General features: G+C 40.2%; 1 protein-coding gene across 1 annotated transcript in view; it reads right to left on the reverse strand.

Moving 5' to 3' along the window:
* TMC1 (transmembrane channel like 1) overlaps positions 1-18,198 on the reverse strand; it is a 133,640-nt gene that overhangs the window by 45,259 nt on the left and 70,183 nt on the right. Inside the window, exon 9 of the mRNA XM_071216678.1 lies at positions 2,024-2,166. Within this exon, the coding sequence (XP_071072779.1) occupies positions 2,024-2,166 (143 nt within the window). The remainder of the gene's footprint in view (positions 1-2,023; positions 2,167-18,198) is intronic.

The following is an 18,198-nucleotide window of genomic DNA, read 5'->3' on the forward strand; positions in this document are numbered from 1 at the left end:
TAATGAGTATACAAATCTATTAATGTTCAAGTGCATACTATAAGCACTTGCCCTGCCTCTAGGGTTATCGTCTTGCCTCAACCCTATCCATGCTGGCTTTGCCTGGTTCTTCAAAAAAACCTATGAAATATTACTAATAAAATGGTTAACATTTGCCAAGCCACATGCCAGCTATACTGTATGTATTCTGTATGTATTAACTTGTTTAGTCTTCACCACCATCCTAAAAAGGGGTTATTCCTCAGGAAGCAGACTTGGCCCAATGGATAGGGTGTCGCCTACCACATGGGAGGTCCGCGGTTCAAACCCCGGGCCTCCTTGACCCGCGTGGAGCTGGGCCATGCGCAGTGCTGATGTGGTCAAGGAGTGCCATGCCACGCAGGGGTGTCCCCCAAGTAGGAGAACCCCACGCACAAGGAGTGTGCCCCATAAGGAGAGCCGCCCAGTGCGACAGAAAGAGTAGCCTGCCCAGGAATGGCGCTGCACACAGAGAGAGCTGACACAAGATGATGCAACAAAAAGAAACACAGATTCCCAGTGCCACTGATAAGGATAGAAGCGGTCACAGAAGAACACACAGCGAATGGACACAGAGAGCAGACAACGGGGGGGGGGGGGGGGGGGAGCAAAGGGGAGAGAAATAAATTAATAAAATAAATCTTTAAAAAAAGGGGGTTATTACATGTCTATTAAATATAGGAAACTGCAGTTGAGTGATTTGTCAAAGGTCGTATAAGTTTGTGGTACAGCGGGATTGGAACCTAGGCAGAAAGGCTCAAGAGCCTTCACTCTTTACCACAAGGGCACATTGCCTCTGTAGTCACTGAGCAACTGGACCTGCAAAACACATTCTTCTCCAGTGACCACAGAGACTAAAGTACCGTCATGGAAGTGATACTCATAAAGGCCTCGGTCATGTAAATGGTGCTCTTAACTAGTCCAGCCAAACCAATACATTGAGAAACTAGACAATATCTTGGATTTTGGAATATGGTAGGAATTTATCAGGAGAACAGATATATTTTATTTGGAGTCTCTGGTTCTGCTTGTTCCCATAGATGAATATATTGGATGTGAGGTCTCAATTAAGGCTTTTTTTCCCAAGTCCTGAAAGGGCTTAACAACTATTAAAAATACGACCCTTTTCTCTGAGGGAACAAGTACATTTGCCATGGGCGGTCCACAAAGCATGTCACAGACTGCTTCCGAGAGCTCCCGCACTTTATCCCTGTAGAACCTCAGGCAGAAGGACTTCTCTGCACTGAGGCGAAGGCTGATTCACATTGTGCATAGTGACAAATAAAGAGTAGAGACATTAATTGAGACATCTCAGCTCGTCTACTAAGCTAGTTCAGAAAATTGGCTAAATTATTCACAGTCTCAAATTACTGTGCTAGGTTTTAGCAGTGTCTTTAAGTGAGGTATTGTATATAGACATCTCAGGCAAGGGACAAAATGAATTGCAGTTTCATCAGTTCCCCAATGAAATCCTTCCCCCTGCACCAATAAATCCTTTTCCAAGACAAATCGTGATTACACAGTTGATCATGATGGTCTCATTGGGGGCCATTCGTTTTGTGCTGTCTTACAGCTGAAAATTTTTTCGATGAATGATTATTCTGGTTCTTAAAAAATGAACAAGGAACAAAAGATTCTGCCTTTTGAGCTGATTGTGCAAGTCGCAAACCTCTCTACACGTAAAAAGAAAGGTCAGCAGCTGTTTCCCTGCCTTAACATTCATTCACGCCATGACATACAAAAAGGCACATTTAAAGAAATATATGCTCCAGCACAGGATAGCATGCAACCATTACACAGATGCAGTGAGATGATGGTCAACCCTTTTGTTTTGAGAATGCAACAGTTGGACATTAGTGTTGGTATTCAAACTAATTACATCTCCTACAGACTTTTCATCCTCTTGGCATACAATAGCAACAAAATCATATCTGATTCTCAAACCTATTCCCCAGTTTGATTCCAGAAACCAATGTTTGCTTCCCAAAAGACAAATTAAACTTACGCTTTGAGGACAACCACAAAGCTGTATCCAATGCACATAATCCCCACCAAAAAATAGGAGAGTGGCATCCTGAAATTCATCCATCCAATTGTTCGTCTATTGTCGTAATAGCCATAAAAGAGGACAGAATATTGCGCCAAGCCCTAAAATCCAACAACAAAGCCACTTAGCAATTGCTGTGAAGAGTAACTCAAAGAAAAAGGTTTTAAGGGGAATAACAAAATGATGCTAATTTTCAAACTTGGGTGACAGCTCTGACATGAGCCCTACTGTTTTGCTCTGAAGAGTAAATGTTTCAGCTGCCACATTGATTGGTGGCTTTTTTGGTTTATTCCAAATTCAGTGACTTCTAAATGGACTAAATTTTTAACCAAATATCAGCTCGCTGAGCCATGGATCCATTACCATTGATTTAAACATCAATGCCCATTGAAATGCCCATCGATTTAAACATCAAAACACACTTCATGGTGTCCTTAGATTTACAATTTTAAGAGCTACTTAATATTCGGGGGAAGATCTGAAACATCAGAGTGCTTTGGCAGGTTTCCATTTCCAGTCACCTGAACCACAATTAGATCAGTTCTCCTTAAACCACTGGGGCTGAGTCTTAGCTCACACATAGCAAAAATGATAAGCACGTGTGGTGACATTGCAAACCATCTGCCCGACCTTCTATTCATTAAGACTATACTAATACTCTCCATAACAAGCATATCATTTGTACACTAAGCGCTCTTCCCTAAAATTTATCTGCCAGGGTTGGAATTACCATCTCCCCAAAAATGTCTGAATAAACATTCTTTCCAGGCAGAATGTTGGCATATTCTGAAGCTGCTTCCTTTATAATAGTCTTCATCTTTCTCTCATTCACTGTGTCTTTTACTCTTAGCACTGTTTCTTATTACTATAGATGCACTTTCTGAGATTCTCTCTGACTTCCTTTCTTAAAATCACTATGCTTTGTGAGGTGAGAAGATAATAATTTGACAATCCTGGACTGCCTCCTGAGATCAAGTAAATCAGTCTTGAATCTTAGGAAATCCAATTGCCTTTAATATCATTTATACCAACCCAGGGACTTTGAAGTTCAGGGAGGAGAAGAAGGTGGAGGGAGGAAAAAGCAGAAACAGAAGCAGGAGGAGAAGAAAATACTTTGGATGCTAATTTCAGAGGAAGAAAAGTAATTTAGAAAATTTCCCTAAATAAAGCTCATGCCTACTTTAATTCAGAACCCAAAGGAGATCTGGAAAAACTATTACTTTCAATTTTGGGGGCAAATTTATTTTTAATACTTAAGAACTAGCAGGAAAAGTCTCAGAGGAGCTCATGGGCTTAACCTGAGGGTAGCAGGTAGGTAAAAACCAAAGTGATTTACTACCCTGCACTATACCTGCCTGTATCTGCATTTTTCAGATCAAGAAAAAAAAATCCAACCCCCCAAATATTGGGGGCTGAACAACTAATAGAAACCTCAAATAGGAGAAGCAGGTGTGAACAAGACAACACACAAAACCCAGGTTCCCAAAACCCAGAAATCACCCCAGGGCAAAGATGCATTGGCAGGATTTGTCAGCACCCTGTTCCATGATAGTTAGTTCAGGTCTCAGCTTCCCCCCGGGTATTTTAAATCCACTCTCCTGGCCTGTCTTGAACCTTCAGGCTGGACCACCTGTCACACTGATTTACAGGTTATATTTTGAACTTTATTTTTCCTATAGGTACAGCACACATTGTTTTCCCCAGTAATTGATCTGTACCACAGTCCTAATGCTTTGTGATACTAGTTGGAATAATATCAATCAACAAATTTTGTTGTGCATTTATCATTTGCCAAATACCTTACTTTATCTCAGAATCTTCACAAGAACACCATGACCTTGCTACTGTTAGGGACAATTATTTTCCCTGGTTCTTGTTGTTTCCTTCCATTTGGAGGTGTTCTATAAATGTAATATCCAGCCTCTTTTTACTGCATTCACTCTAGCCCCAAGGAGGAGAGACAAATCTAATAGTAGAGCATGGATGAAGAGAAGGGGACATTGTGAGCCACCTCTCTTCCTCCTCTTCAGAGGAGACAACCTACAGAGAGCACAGGCCGTGTTCTGGCCCTACGGAGGGACATCTGTCCCCGTCTAGGCTACTGAGTAGTTAGTTCTGGCTGTGAAGCCCACTCTGCTCATTGAGAGATGTCACATTCTTTAATACCACCTTCAACAGTCGTAATGGTGGCATGTTGACCTCCAACTATTTTATTCTTTGTCTTATATCTGGGTGGCTCACGAACTGGTTGGAAAAGAGAGGGGCTATTATTTACTATGTACCACCCTACAAAGATTCAAAAGCTACTATTTTTATACCTGTTTTATAGATGACTAAAGTGGCCTTAAAGGGGTTAAGTAACTTGTCCACATTCACATAGCTAGGAAATGACAGAGCCCGAATTTGAACTGCATCTGTCTAATTCAAATCCATGTACTTAACTACTGTGATATACTGTGTCCTGTTGCTCTTTTCTGCCTCCCAGCCCTTGTATTATGATAGCTCCATAACTACTAAATAAAACAAAGAAATGAGAAACCCTACCAAACCAACATGGATTTTTGACCTGGATTGGTCTCTGGTGGTGCCAGGGCCTCTTAGAAAGGACCCCAGACTCTCTTTTGAAAAGATTTCAGAGGGCCTTATCTTCATGTCTATAAATATTACAACCTGACATTTTTGTCTAATTCATCATGACAGTATTGGGATTAAAAATCATCCCCAAAATAGCATGAAAGAAGAAAGTAGATATAGAACAAGCATCTGTTGAGCTTGTTAGGTTAGCACAATAGCTACTGGGGGCAGCAAGCTCATCTGGTGTATGGTATATACCGTTCAACATATGTTCAATGGCTGGCACTTCATAAATATTAAATCACAACCAAAGAGGGTAAGGGTCCTGTTTTTTCTGGGATCCTGATTATTTCAAAAAGGTTTATTTCAGTTTGCATCTTTATTACATATGCAATTGAGTGTTTAAATGAAAGAGATACCATTGAAGAGTACAATTTTTAAAAGCTTTATCAAATCCACAGTAGTAGCATATTACAGGGTGGCTTTAAATACAAGTTGGAAGGCATAGAAGAGGGACATCCTTCCCTTCCACCCAGCAGGCACACCACACTCCAATAATCTTTCCCCTTCCCTTAAAACTACAACAATAGACATCTGGCAGTGACTAAAATAGCAATGACTCCTAGCCTAGCCAAGGTTCTGTTCAGTTTCCATGTCAGTGCATGCTGCTTTCCCTGTGGGAACACTCTCCCACCCCAATATCTGTGACAGAGAAACCACAGCCAGAGCCAAGTTTCAAATGAGCACAAGAAAATTCCTGTCCAACTCTGGGGTTCTATCTATTAAAACTCTCTTTTCTGTTAGAATGTTGCAGCTGGTCTAGTCCAAAGTTACTGGCAGATCAAGAATCAAGAGTATTTTGATTATGTGGGTCACCCAGAATCAACTCATGCACTTATTAATCTAACATTTTGAGAACGTATTTGGTGAAGTATTTACCAAGTACTTTTGAAAATAGATGGCGCGAGAGACTGGATCACAGAGGTCCCTGAAAAGAGTTCTGCATGCAAAATGTCCCCTTCACAAGGGTTTGTGGCCTGATATTTATTAGAATTCTCTTCCTTTGGTGTTGTTCATTATTACAAGTAAATACTCCCTGGGAAAGACAATACTCCATCCCCGAGAGGGTGAATGAGTTTCATCACCTTTAGCAAGACTATTTAATCTGTAGTAACTGTCAGACCACTATTTTGGAAAAGCTAAAAGATCACAAAGTCAAAATTGCTGGGAAGGGAGAAGTAATTGGTGAACAATATCTGCCAATGGTATGAGAAGTTGAAATCATACCACATGCACCCGGATATATTTTTCTTTTTCTCAGAGCTGTTAGTCATTCATGTGGATGAGAGATAGGAAATGATGCCCCTTACTATCTGATAGGGTGGAACCGAGGAGAGAAGCAAGGAGTGAAAAGGCTAATGATACGCAAATTAAACCTCAACTAACCTCACAAGAACTGCAGCCCCACCTGGCACTAATGAATGCTGAGACCAAGCAGACCCACCAGGCTCCTCCCTAACGATTTCCTTATCTCTAAGTTTCCTTTCCTTTTGTTACAACCGCAGATCTAGAGACATGAAACAGATGTTAGGTGGTTCTTAGCTGGGGAGTGTTTAGACTACAAAGAGGAAATAAACCTGAGTCAAGGACTGTAGACAGCGAACTCTGGGAGAAGAGTCAACTCCCCAAAAGGCTGTGAAGTAGACAGTTTGTTTTGGTGCCTGTCCACATATCAGCACCCTTGTCCAGGTGACAGTGCTGCTGCAGCCCACCCCCAGCTTGTGGTCACCCACCATCAGGACTCTCTCTTTCTGTTTTCTTGACCCTTCAAGAAATGGGTATTTTTATGAGCTTAGTTACCCCGGTAGGCATTTAAAGAAAAAGACACTTATTAAGCAGCTACCATATTCCAGACATTGTGTTAAAACTTTATACACATAATTTCTTTTATTTTTCATACCATCCTGCTATGCAGGCATTAAAATTACCATTTTATTCATGGCAAAACACTCAGCGTGATTGTCTAACGTCTCGTAGGTAGCATGTGGCAGGATTCAAACCCAGTTCTGTATGAGTTCCAAGACTGGTTCTTTCCACTATGCTACAATGCCTTTTTTAATTATGCAGACTTCTGTAAGGAGTGCTTCCATTTGCCTTTGTGCCATGGCCCACAACTGACACTAATGGTGGGAATCCTTATGCACAAAACCCATGACACTTTGTAGTCCATTGAGATTCCCTACAAGAATCCTGAACTCAGCATATTTTAAAAATATCCCTCCAAACCTGTTTATTCCTCCTATCTCAGGGAATGGTACCACCATCCCACCCAGTCACCCTAGCCAGAAACCTGGATATTTTTATTGTTTTTCCATCTTCACCCACAGCCCATGTCCAGTCACTTACTACGTCCTGTAGTTCCTGCATCATCAACACATCAAATACTGTTCCCTTCTCTGCACACCCACTGGCATTTACAGGTCCTTCCTCCTTCATTTCACACCAAGTCCAACCCCAGCCTGTAACACATTCAGAGTGGCTTCTAAAAGGTAGCTCTAACTGTTTCCACCCTGCCTCAAAATGCTTTGAGGTCTCCACTGCCTATAGAAGCAAGTCTTGGTTCTTAGCATGATGAACCTGCACTCCCTGATTTCAAGCTTTTTCCTTTTTGTATGACAGATTCATCTTTCACTATTCTCTCTTCCTACAAGACAGTTTGGGTGAATCGCCCATGGTTTTGAGTGCACAGTGCTGTTTCATGCCCCCATGCCCTGGCACATGCTTATCTCTCTCCTTGCAATACTGTTCATACCCGTTTAAGAGCTTGGTCAACACCTACTCTTCTTTCAAGAGTATCTTCTTCAGGAGCTCCACTAGATGGAATATTCCTCTAACCCTTTACTCACTCCATCCCCAAGAAGGGATAATGACTTCTTTGATTGGTAAATTTGTCTTGCATTGCCCAAACGTAACTTTCTTACTCAAGGAAGTAGCAGCCCCAGGATAAGTCTGTCTAATTTGGGGTTCCATATTCATAAGATCATTTGGCAAAGGTCCTCCTAGCTTGCCTTGATTAGTATTGAAGGTGGTAATTTGGCCTTCATTTGCTTTTTTTTTTTTTTTTTAAGATTTATTTATTTATTTAATTTCCCCCCCTCCCCTGGTTGTCTGTTCTTGGTGTCTATTTGCTGCGTCTTGTTTCTTTGTCCGCTTCTGTTGTCGTCAGCGGTACGGGAAGTGTGGGCGGCGCCATTCCTGGGCAGGCTGCTCTTTATTTTCGCGCTGGGCGGCTTTCCTCAGGGGCGCACTCCTTGCGCGTGGGACTCCCCCACGCGGGGGACACCCCTGGGTGGCACGGCACTCCTTGCGCGCATCAGCACTGCGCATGGCCAGCTCCACACGGGTCAAGGAGGCCCGGGGTTTGAACCGCAGACCTCCCATATGGTAGACGGACGCCCTAACCACTGGGCCAAATTTGAACACATCATTTAGCTTTCATGTGGGAAAGAGAATTGTTATTTATTGGGTCCCTTCAGAAACTCCAACACTGAACTCTCCCTGTAATTTGCCACCCAATGGGACATATAGCCACTAGTTTGATATTGCTGCATTGCATGATACTTGTTTGTTTCGATATCTAGTTAAACCATAAGGTCCCTGAAGGCAGGGGAAATATATTATTTTATTTCCCTTTGTATTCCCAGCATCTGACCTTCATTTTATATTTGTGGAATGCATGACTGAACAAAGAACTTGTTTCTGATGGTCACTTAGCAATCCTCAGTTAGATTAAGCTCCTACGGACTGTTATCTAAACCAGTCTTTTTTATTCTACTGTTCTCTGCTACCATTTTAATAACATAGAGTAAATAATTCAAGACAGTAACATGAAAAGTTACCTTATGTTGGGATTTTATTAATCAAAACAACAAAAAAGTGTTTAAGAGACACAAAAGCTGGCAAAACTCTAAAACTTTTACTGTCTAATTGTCTAAAACTCTCACAGAAGGAGGCAATCTCCATACCATAAAATGAGCTGCTATACATGATTTCTTCCTACATAGGAAAAATGGTCTTCTTTTGTTTCAAAAGGTGGAGATTAAACTGTTATATCATATGGTTTTGTTGTCTTCAGAACACTAGTTCTTTAAATCTGCCCACTAGTTCCCTAAAGTTATAAAGGATAAGGCTTTGTTAATTCATAGATAAAGGGGAAGTGTGGGGTATCTGAACACAGCCTGTACTGGAAATTATCTTAGTATAAATCTATTTAAAAATGAGTTTTTGAATAAAAACAATGTTGAGAAAGTATTGAGACTGACTGGGAAAATGAATTGAATTCAGGAACTTCCAATCCCATATTAGCAGCATACTTTTTATTTCAAATATTTAAGATTAGCAAATGCAATTAATTTCAAGTACAATTGACTGCAAATGATGTCCATTGGAGATATATGATGTTAGCATGTATGATAGCATTTTTACTAAATTGCTTTCAAATGTTTGCTAATTTAAGTGAATCTATTTGGTTCTGATGCATAAGACTTACTTGACTTGGTAATATTTGTTTGCCTTATGGAATATAATTCAATCGTTCGTGAGGGTTTAATCTCACTCAGTGATCAGATGGTTCAGCATTTGATTGTTTAGACTGGCAGTGAATATTTAGATATCAGCCAATTCTCACCAGGTAAATTTAGTTTTTCTAAACAATCTTAATCTTCTGAGCATAGCAATAGAGTTCATAGGTCTTCCCACATTCATCTGTACTTCTCCAATCCATTGACCTTTATAAAATCCAAGTCTGATAATGTCATTCTACCTACCCACCACCTACTTAAGTTATTTTCAATTGCTACGAGGAGAAAAAAAATAAGGCTATATGCTAGAAAGTCCCATATGGTTTGATACCCTCCTACCTCTCCAATGCCATCTTGCCTCTAACTCCCTTTTACTCGCTGAACTCTAGTTTTACTGGACTTCTACAGTAAGACACCCTCTCTCCCACTACAGGGCCTTTGCATTTGTTGTTCTTACTGCCTAGATTGTCTTCTTCCTTCTCTTAAACAGGGAGCTCCTACCACACTTTAGAGCTCAATTCTAATATTACTTTCCAGAAAAACTTTTCCTATTATCCACCAACACCCTTTCTTTAGTCCTTCAAACCAGGATATGTTCCTGGCTATAAGTTCTCTTAATATTATTTACCCTCTTTCACAGCACTTGGCACAGTTGCAGTTGCATATATTTTTGTAATTAGTTGATCATTAATCAGGAACCTAAAATTCCTGAGGGCATGGTCCTTGCTGGGTTTTGCTCACCATTCTATGATTAGCACCTGGCACAAAGCCTGACGCCTGGAAGATACTCCTAAATGCTTGCTGAATTAATGAAAAGATCACATCAATAGAAGGGATGCTGTTTTCATGTTGTTAGTATGTCATTAGGATCACTGGCATTCTAAATTTTTGCAAAAAGAAAGTTCATCTTTGATTTGGACAACTGTAGCTTGAGAAGGGTATGAAGAATTAGAAGTTAGGACTGAAGCAAAGAAAGCACTGATAAGACTGCAGATCCTAAGAAGTCAATGCTCCAAATTTAGGAGAACAAAGGGATGCCAAGAAAGCTAAAAGCAGGCCCCAGGATCTCTCCCATTTCAAGACAGGGCTGTGCCAAAATTAAGTTCAGCAATGGCAGAGTCCAGGAGCCCATAAAGCGAGAGAAAGAACCTGGGTCCTAGAACAGAATATGAGACACCCCTTCTTTCAAACAAATCTAATGATCCTATTGAACTAAAGGGGCTTGCTCTGGACATTGAAGAAGTGAAGCAAATACAGGGGCCAAGGTTAGACAGCCCTCAGATATCACCAATCCCAGCACCTTGTGCCTGAGCAACACCCAACCCTGCTTAGGGATATGTTTAAAGGGGTCTCATTATTTACACTGATGAGTGGATCATCACTGCTACCAATCTTACGGTTTCCACTCTTAAATGTAAGTGTCACCTCCCTGGGTGGACTTGGGCGTCTATAAGCCTGAATTTGTTCCCAAGAGGATTAGCAGTCTGGTTTTAATACTTTTGCCTTCACCAAGTGATTATTTATACTCTCAGCAGCCAGTCTCTGCTGACCCAGTGCTGGGTAAGGTTCAGACATGGTTGTAGCAAAGAGGTCATGCTAGCTGTGTTTGAAGCCTGTTGAAACCAAATAACAACCATCACTCTGCTCGAAAGGTGAGGAACCCACTCACATTTTCAGGGCCAACAGACTCCTGCAGCTGCTCGATATACCTCCTGCTGATCCTTTGGACGACACTGTGCTGTAGACTGACTCTTACTACCCAATCCTTTCTTCTCTCTCTCCTTTCACAGGTGTCAGACCTGCATTGCTATTTGACACTATTCCCACCTACTTCTACTCCTTCCCCCTTTACCCTTTATAAGGATTTCCCCTCCAAAATAAAATGTCTTCTGCACCTAATATTACCCTGGTGTCTTCCTTTCAGGAGACCTGAAAAGATATACCCCTTCACAAGGACTCCCTGAAAATACTCCTAAAAGAAAGGAAGTGTATTTCATGTATGAATAAACAAAACTCTCTCTTAAATGTGGCTGGTGTAATAAGAGATGAAAGAAGTTAAGAACTGACATATGTTTCAGAGGAGACATCTTTACTTTGGAAGAGCATTACTTAAAAGCTAAAAAGAGCTGTTGCTTCTGGTTAAATGAGGAATTGGGCTTCTGTTTGTTAACATTCTGAATGCTTGTGACCAGTCTCCTTTGAGGTCAAATCACAGACCTCAGGGATGGGATGTGGCAAAACCAGCAGGTCAGAACGACTAGGCTTGCCATGCTACATTAGAGTAAAAAGGGCAATGTAACAATGAAGTCAGGCAATTTTAATTGAGTATCAGTTTTTCCCTTGATTATCTGTGCTGTCTTTGACAAATTAACCTCTCTAAGCCTCAGTTTCCTCAACTGAAAAAAGACTGATTATCTCTCTCTTGAAGGGTTGTTAAGAAGATAAATTTTTTAAGGTTTTTTTTAAACTCTTTATTATTATTATTTTTTTTATTATCCTTCCCCCCACCCCACAACTTTTTGTGTGCTGTCTGGTCTCTGTGTTCATTCACTGTGCATTCTTCTGTGTCTGTATTCATTTTTATTTATTTCCTTCCCCGCTTGTGGCTTGCTTGTTTTCTGCTCTCTGTGTCCATTCACCTTATGCTCTTCCGCAATTTTGCTTGTCTCCCTTTTTTTTTGTTGCATCACCTTGCTGAGTCGGCTGTCTACAGTGCTTGCAGGCCAGGTGGCACTCTGCAGCTCCCCGGCCAGTGGCTCTCCACAGTGTGTGGGCAAGCCTGCTTTCACAAGGAGGTCCCAGGATGTGAACCCAGGGCCTCCCACATGGCAGACAGGAGCCCAACTGATTGGGCCACAGCTGCTTCCCAAGAAGATAAATGTTTAAGTATGTTCCTGCTTAACACATAATAGGTGTTAACTCTTCTCTCTTGTCCCTTCTAAGACTTTCCCCACCTCTCTCAACTATAATGACCAGCAGAAAAGGGGAGGCAAAATGGACTCACCATTTATCCATATGCAATGTAGAAGATGCCCTTAGGCTTAAAAGCTGAGTACATTTCCCTATAGTCACACCTAATTGTTTACCAGAATGATCTTACCCTCTGATATCAGCTCAAGCTCCTCCCAATTTCCATCACAATTCCTCCCTCTCTTTCCCTTGTGAGAGTATCAGACCTTCCTCTTTAACATAGTCTCTTCCTCGTTATCATTCTGGTATCATTTTTGTCTCAAGGTATCATGCCAACAAAGACATCCTCTTCTTACTTATGTAAATTCATTCTTCTAGTTTTACTGATTCAGGTTATACTATTTCTTCCTATTTAATCCATAGAACACATACTAATCTTTCTATTTTAATAAAATAAATTTCCCTCATCAATAAGACCCACTAGGCACTCAATAAAAAGTCGAAAAATGTCTTGTTTTGTAAATGGTAAACTGTAAGATTGGATGACCTTGCATATATCAAATGGACTTGTCCACTATTCATTAAGAGGAATTTGGATGAGTTGTGATGCATGCTTATAAGTGACAGAGCACTGTGCTTCTGGATGGAGATCGGGTGGTTTCCAAGGTTCCCAGATGAAACTCAACATGGCTCCTCACGACCTCCCATTTTTGGCATCCCCAAAAGTTTTCTAAACCTTCCCATTCTACAGGCTCCTCTACCATAAGAGGTCATGCTTACATTTATTTTTCAGTGTTCTATAATATAGACTTTCCATCCTTTTCTGCTTTTCTTCATTTGCATCTATAGGGCATTGCTTAGCTAAGCCGGTACATTCACCTTCTTAGATGCAACAAACTGTCCCATGGTCCAGTTAGACTGTTCAAGTATCACAGTCATCTCTCCCTGGGCACGAAACATGTCTCTTCCTCCTGACTTATATGGACTCTCTGAAAGTACAGAATTCTGAGTGTTCAGGTTGCTCAGGGGAGCTCAAGGACTTTCGGGTAATGTCTTCTTTATGGTGCCATGATAGATGAAATACTGGACTGTCTACTTAGATCATCTTAAAATACAGAGTGGGCACATCTATGATGTCATTTCTCAGAGCATCAAATAAAGAATGCAGAAAGAATAAGTATTGAACCTATCATTCTTTTGAAGAAGATAATTTGGGAAATGCAGGTCTATTATGAAATGTGAGAATGGGATCCAACTGCTTCAGCTCCTTCTCCTTTTGTGAGACAGACATAGCATTAAATGAAAACAGTCCAGTTCTAGGAATAGTCAGTGAGAATGTTGTTGGAAATTATAAGAAAATTACTGACGGTGTACAGGACACGGCAAGAGCACTAGATTTGGAGCCACTCATTAGCCACAAGACCCTGATCGTATGCCTGTGACTCAGGTTTCCCTAACTTTATAATGTGACACATGGGATGGAAGATCTCTAAAGGTATTTCCAACTCTAGTAACCTCTTATTTTGTGAACTCCCAATATAGAACTACAGAGATCCCAGGGACTTCTGTAAGGATATGTGGAGGGAGTTGGTTCCAGGCATCAATGTCAGACAGAGCTGCCATATAGACTCCGTGAGAATCCCAACCTACCATTTACTATCTATAGAATTTTGGGGGAAAAATATCTAATCCCACTGAAACTCAGGTCTCCCATCTGTAAAACAGGGATGACAATATCTACCATCCTAGGCTGGAATGAGGATTAGGTTATAATATAAATAGAATAATGAGCGAGTTATTCAGACAGACTCTTCCTGCCCTGCTCTGTGATACTGGGCCTGGGACTCTGGAAACTACTTTGTGAGTTGGCTCCTGTACGCTCCACCAATAGGGGGCACTAGAGGCACATTGGGAGAAGGGATTCACTCCTGGAATCCATCCTTTCAGCAAGGCCTCTTCCCTTTGGCAAAAAAATTTAGCCCCATTTCCAGCTCCTTCTTGGCACACCCAAAAACACACTTATCACACCTGCTTCTTGGAGATTCAGATCCCAGTTCAGCACAACCCCTCCTCCAAATCCTAGGGTCCAATTACTACAGACTCTGCTCTTTGTTCTCCTAGGCCAGAGGTGATAACTGCTCTCTGTGTTAATTGTATTCCATGTATGAAATACATGTCTCTTTTTGTCCTTTAAGTCCCCCCAGTGCCTGCTTAACCAATTGCTTATATTAAATTAAATTCTCTCTGTGTAAATATCTGATTTCTGTTTTCCTAATGGACACCAACAAAGATAATATAAATAAAATAAGATATGAGACCACTAAACCCAGAATCTGTCCAATAATAGGTACCCAGTCAATGTTAATTTTGCTAATATTAACAAAAAATATAATAAAAGCAGAAGAATATAAGTGGAAAATTAGATTCTCTCTTCGGAGAAAAGACCCAGTTTCCTAATGTGACATATTCAGTCCTTTAGCTAGACTAGACTTTATTTCTCCTTCCTTATATTTACTCCTTATTATACCCAATTGTGATATGCCAAGGAGGACTTTTAACCCACACAGTTAGAGTTCTCAAGGGGACAGTTAACTGTCCAGGCATCCGATTCCTCCCACCATACCTGCTGCTCATCTCTATGACTTCAGGCAGAGGAGATCATATCCTCACCAAGATAGGGCCTCGTGTGAACCTAGAAGGTCTTATTATGAATAACAATTGGGTTTTATTCTTCTCGATTTTGACCGTGAAGCAAAATCTCCCGTATTTCAAGTTAGGTTTTGCACATTTTTTTCCCTTCTGTTATCTTCATTTGTATAAGTGGAGGTCAAAAGTCTTTCTTTTATTGATCAAATCGTGAAATTATTTTGACCCAAATATACAGAGTATTCTCAATCATTTGAGTCTTCTAGGATAGACTTAGTTCCCTTTTCTTACAACAATTGGAAAGCAGGATGGCCCTAAGGCGGTTCAAGCTATCTCTCCCTGTCAATTTTAGAATAAAATAATTGCAGATAACAGAGACAAAGCTCTTCAAACTATAAAACACCAAAAACCTACTTCACGTAAAATTCCTTGCAGAAGCAATATTAGTGTTTCTGCGAGAATGATCATGTTCAATGCACAATTTGATAACTACTACATCATCCTATCGCTCCTTTCCCCAAAGCCTTCAGTGACTTCTCATTATAGTCAGAAGAGTTTTTAAAAAAATATTATTCTAGACCCTTCATTTCTTTGTCCATATTCACATCTCCGGCCTTGCTTAGTGCTACAGCCCCTAAGTCCCAGTTCTTTCTCTTAATAGCTGCTTGCCTGTGAATAAGTTACGATTTTTTTTTAAAGGGATTATTTGTTATACTTTTCATGCATTACCTCACTTAAGGCTCTTTGAGGTAAATACCATTATTTTCCACATTTTACAGATGAGAAAACTCGCAGACTCAGGCTCAGAAAAAAGTCTGTACCTTGTGAGGTGAGGGTTCATACTTATCCAGCACCTGTCACAGGTCCTGGCATGGAGCAGGCACTGAGAAAATAGAGCTACTAACACTATTGACCTCAGTAATAATAAAAGTCAAATAACTGAATGACTACAATATGTAGAAAAATTAAGAACGCCTGTGTGGCAGTCTGAGATTATTTAAGAAATCCAGAAAAAGAGATTATGTTTGTAAACTGGTCTGTTCCTCTGGGTGTAAGCCCCTTTAATTCTATTAGAGTCAGCTGAGATGTCTTCGATTAAATTATGTTAAGATTAGGGCTTTGATTCATCAGTAGGATATAACTCAGGGTTAATTCCCTGCCCCCTTGGTGGGCTATATAAATGGACATTCATGGAAGACGATACATGGAGGAAGAGAGCTCTGTAGACATGGAAGAAGAGAGAATGATCCTGCAGCTCTGGAAGAGAGATAAGCCATTTGCCTGATAGTTTGCAGCTGAAGAGAACAAAGCAGTTGAGCTTTATGCCAGCCTGCAGCTGAGATCAGAGGAAGCTGGGCCTATGGGGCCTTAAGAGCAGAGGGGAAGGCTGAATCCTCACAGATATCGCCCACCATCTTGCTTCAACATGTAGCAACTGACTTTGGGTGTAAAAGTACCTCTTACGGTACCTTGAGTTGGATTCTTTAGGGCCTTGTAACTATAAGCTTTTACCCCAAATAAAAAACATTTATAAAAGTAACAGATTTCTGGCACTTTGTGTCAGCAGTCCTTTGACTGACTTACAGCCTGTAAGTGAATAATTTCAGGGTGATGATATTCTTATTTTTTCCTGACCTTCTGAAATTCCCTCACTGACTTAGAGTAGTTTTCAGGCAGACCTAGAATTATATAGGAAAAATAAATATCATTGGATTTCTGTCTTCCCATATCTACCTATAACTAGTATTTCACCAAACTGGACATTAAAGAGGTAGCTATTGAGGAGAGTAATAAAATCTTAGTAATTACACTTACCATCTTTCTCCTAGCTTCACTGTAGTGTCCCTAAATCTTACCCCCTCCCCATTCACCTCCCAGGCCCTCTTGTCCACCCCTTAATAGCTCTCTTATATAACTTCCATTCTGCTTTCCTCAGCTGATTAAATATCTTTTCAAATTTCAAATGGACAGTTTTTCTCAAAGCTTTTTGTTTCAGTTAGTCAATAAATTTCTAAATGCTTAAAATGCAAAAGTTCAGAAATAACTGTATTCAAATTAAAGATCTTTGGTGCATATTTTTAGTCCTTCCTTTCTCCAGTATGACCAAAACATCAGAAAATGTCAATGACATTGTTCAGTCATATTAACCTGACTGGAAGGTCATTATCTTGCTAATCACAGGAAGAAAATGAGAAATAAAAATAATTGTTAGGTGGACACCGTTAAAAATTGCTTAAAAATATATAAAGAGAGACAGGGATAGAAACTGGAAGAAGTAAAGATGGTAGAAAGGAGAAATAAAGGATAAGAAATAAAATCTAACTCAGAGGCCATGTCCTCTGAGGCCAGACCCTTCCAAGCAGAATTAATCTTCCTCAGAACTCACAGTACCTTTTTTCTCTTTTCATTTTCTTAACTTAGCACTGTAGCCTATTGCATACTAGTTGTCTATATACATTTCTTCTACTATCATGAGTGCCTTAAGGTCAAGAACCATATCACATTCACCTTTATAATATCAGGACATGTTCAATAAATAAGTGCCAAGTTGAAATGAAAAATCCAACTTTTGGGGTGTTATGCCACATATTCATTTCTGTCATGATAGTCTTATGCTTATTCTCTAGCTTGGTTTGTTCAATCCAAGGCTGGGAATCTTTCTTAAAGTTTACATTTTCTGGTACTGTTCACATGAATTCATTTCTGTGGTTTTGATCTCAGGGTTCTAGAATCTGCCCCCTCCACCTCCCTGCCTCAGGCTTTATCTGTCAATAAGATTCTTTAAGCCTCTGGGGCAAGGTCTAAATCCAGGATTGCAAAGATGTAGCAGACAGGATATGCTCTTGAGGAAGTTTACAATTTAGGGAAGTTGAGGGTAGAAAGCAAAATGTGTGAAAATATTACCAATACTATGAATGTGAGGATAGCTTTTTTGAGTCCTTCCTTCATTCCACTGTCTACATAAAATTTAGTCTCATTTACTATCCCCCAAAACTTCCTTGAATTTTCAAATCCCCAATCTTCACCTTACTACTTACTCAATTCACTTTCAAACATCTCTAACCTGCTCACTATTTTTAAAAGAACGTGTGAAATCATGTTGTGGTCACAGACTTGAACCACACTCCAGATTTTTCAGTTGGGAGGAATGAGTCTTTACCATAAGAATAATCTCCATCCAGGGGATGGATGAATACTCATGTTAGTATTACAATGGAGTAATACTTATTTTAGTACTACAATGGAGTGTTACTCATTTAGCTTTTTTAAGGAGGTATGATTCAGTAATTAGTACTTAATATTTAGCTTTATCTAGAGTTGACTATTAAGTAATACTATTAGAATTGAAGATTGACTAATACTAAATAGGTTTGAGGCTTCTTTGGGAAGTAAACGGGTTAATATTAAGTGTCAGCTCTAATT

This window comes from Dasypus novemcinctus, chromosome 8, assembly GCF_030445035.2.
Source record: "Dasypus novemcinctus isolate mDasNov1 chromosome 8, mDasNov1.1.hap2, whole genome shotgun sequence".
NCBI lineage: Eukaryota > Metazoa > Chordata > Mammalia > Cingulata > Dasypodidae > Dasypus > Dasypus novemcinctus.